A 1,478-nucleotide genomic window follows, 5' to 3' on the forward strand; every position below is an offset into this window, starting at 1 on the left:
TCCTGCTGCACTCAGGTGGGCAGGAGCCTCCTTGCCTGAAGACGTACGGTTATTTGCATTGCAGTGATACTTTTTCCTTTGCTTTTACATTTTTTTCATAAGTATTTTTGAGGAAACACAACTGTCACGGTAATAAACACACATCACCTTGTACAATGGGAGCGGCTGGAGAAACGATGGAGGCTGGGCAGCTCCGCTTGCGCAGCGGCGAGCGCGGCCCCAGCTTGGTTGCAAGAACAACACACATCACACGTCCCCGGGTGTTGCCTCCTTATCTCCCCTAAAGCGCCGTCTGCGTCGGCTCCATCTGAATGGAGTTGTGGTCCTCTGTGGTCACTGTGCCATATGAAGTTTCAGCCACCTCCTCTTCCTTCAGTTTCTTGTAGGAAATGTCTGTGTCTTCCTCTTCACCGAGTGTATCTTGTTTGTAGCTGTCTCTCCCATACATCTTGTACACCAGCACAAAGAGTCCTGCTTCTGCCGACTGAAAAAGCGCGTAAAGCAAGGGAAACATGTACATGCTCCCTATGAGCTCCGGGGGAAAGGTGAGTTTTAGGATGGCGGTGCAGAGCTGGACATTTTGGCACCCTGTTTCCAAAGATACTGTTCTCCTGCAGTGTGGGGGCATTTTAAAGACCGTGGCTAAGCCATATCCCAAGGCATACCCCGCTAGGGGCATCAGCACCGCAATGGTGTAGACAGATGCAGGAATATGTGCCATTAGATCTGGGCCCAGCATGGTGCCAGTCAGGATGAACAGGATCACCAGAGTCACCAAGAGGGACCACAGGGAAATCTGGCAACAGATACAGACATTGATAAACAACACGGGAGTTATTAGTTTAAAAGGATAATCATAGCAAGTAGAGGCTTGATAGAGTCTAAATTGCAAACCGTGGTTGCGCTGCCCTTCCTGGGTTTGCTCCTGGCTCAGGACTTTGGTGGTGGTTGATCATATCCCGGGAAAGGAAGGGGCTGAGATCGCCCTCCATCATTTTCCTTTGGGGCAACTTGCTGGGAAACTAGAGAGCCAGGGCTTGTGCCTCGGTCGTCCTTTCGTAATTAAGCTCATTTGTTTGCATGTTTTAAGGAGGTGTCGCCGTGCCTGCGGGTTGGTTTTGCTAGCCCTGGGTGTAGCGGGAGCGAGCAGGATGCTGGGGAATGCCTCTGCTCCAGGGCCCGGGCTGCCTCCCGGGGTGCAGCGCCACGCTGCCCTCCTTCCCGTGTGCTGCGGGGGCAACCTGCCCTTTCCCTCTCTTTCTGTCTCTGTTCCACCGTTTTATTTCAAGACTGTAAGTCCTTATATTCCACCTAAGTAGTGGAATATGCCTGTGTGAAGCTACCATCGGTTCTGAGGGACCAGAAAGGTTACTGCCGTCGGACCCCCGCCCCGGTGCCGTCCCCGGGCATCCCCCGCAGCGCGGCCGCCCCCCCCGCCTCCCCGGGGCCGTGCCTACCTTAACCAGGAGGGCGGCGGC

General features: G+C 54.1%; 1 protein-coding gene across 1 annotated transcript; it reads right to left on the reverse strand.

The window, feature by feature from the left end:
• Positions 1–17: 17 nt before the first annotated feature.
• On the reverse strand, positions 18–1,478 carry SLC10A4 (solute carrier family 10, member 4; the record flags this gene model as incomplete). The annotated part of the gene is made up of 2 exons (XM_009335219.1): positions 18–796; positions 1,458–1,478. Coding segments are annotated over 2 exons (537 nt in total), but the record flags the coding sequence as incomplete, so codon positions are not given.

The sequence above is a fragment of the Pygoscelis adeliae genome, unplaced genomic scaffold (assembly GCF_000699105.1).
Source record: "Pygoscelis adeliae isolate BGI_AS28 unplaced genomic scaffold, ASM69910v1 Scaffold21, whole genome shotgun sequence".
Taxonomy (NCBI): domain Eukaryota; kingdom Metazoa; phylum Chordata; class Aves; order Sphenisciformes; family Spheniscidae; genus Pygoscelis; species Pygoscelis adeliae.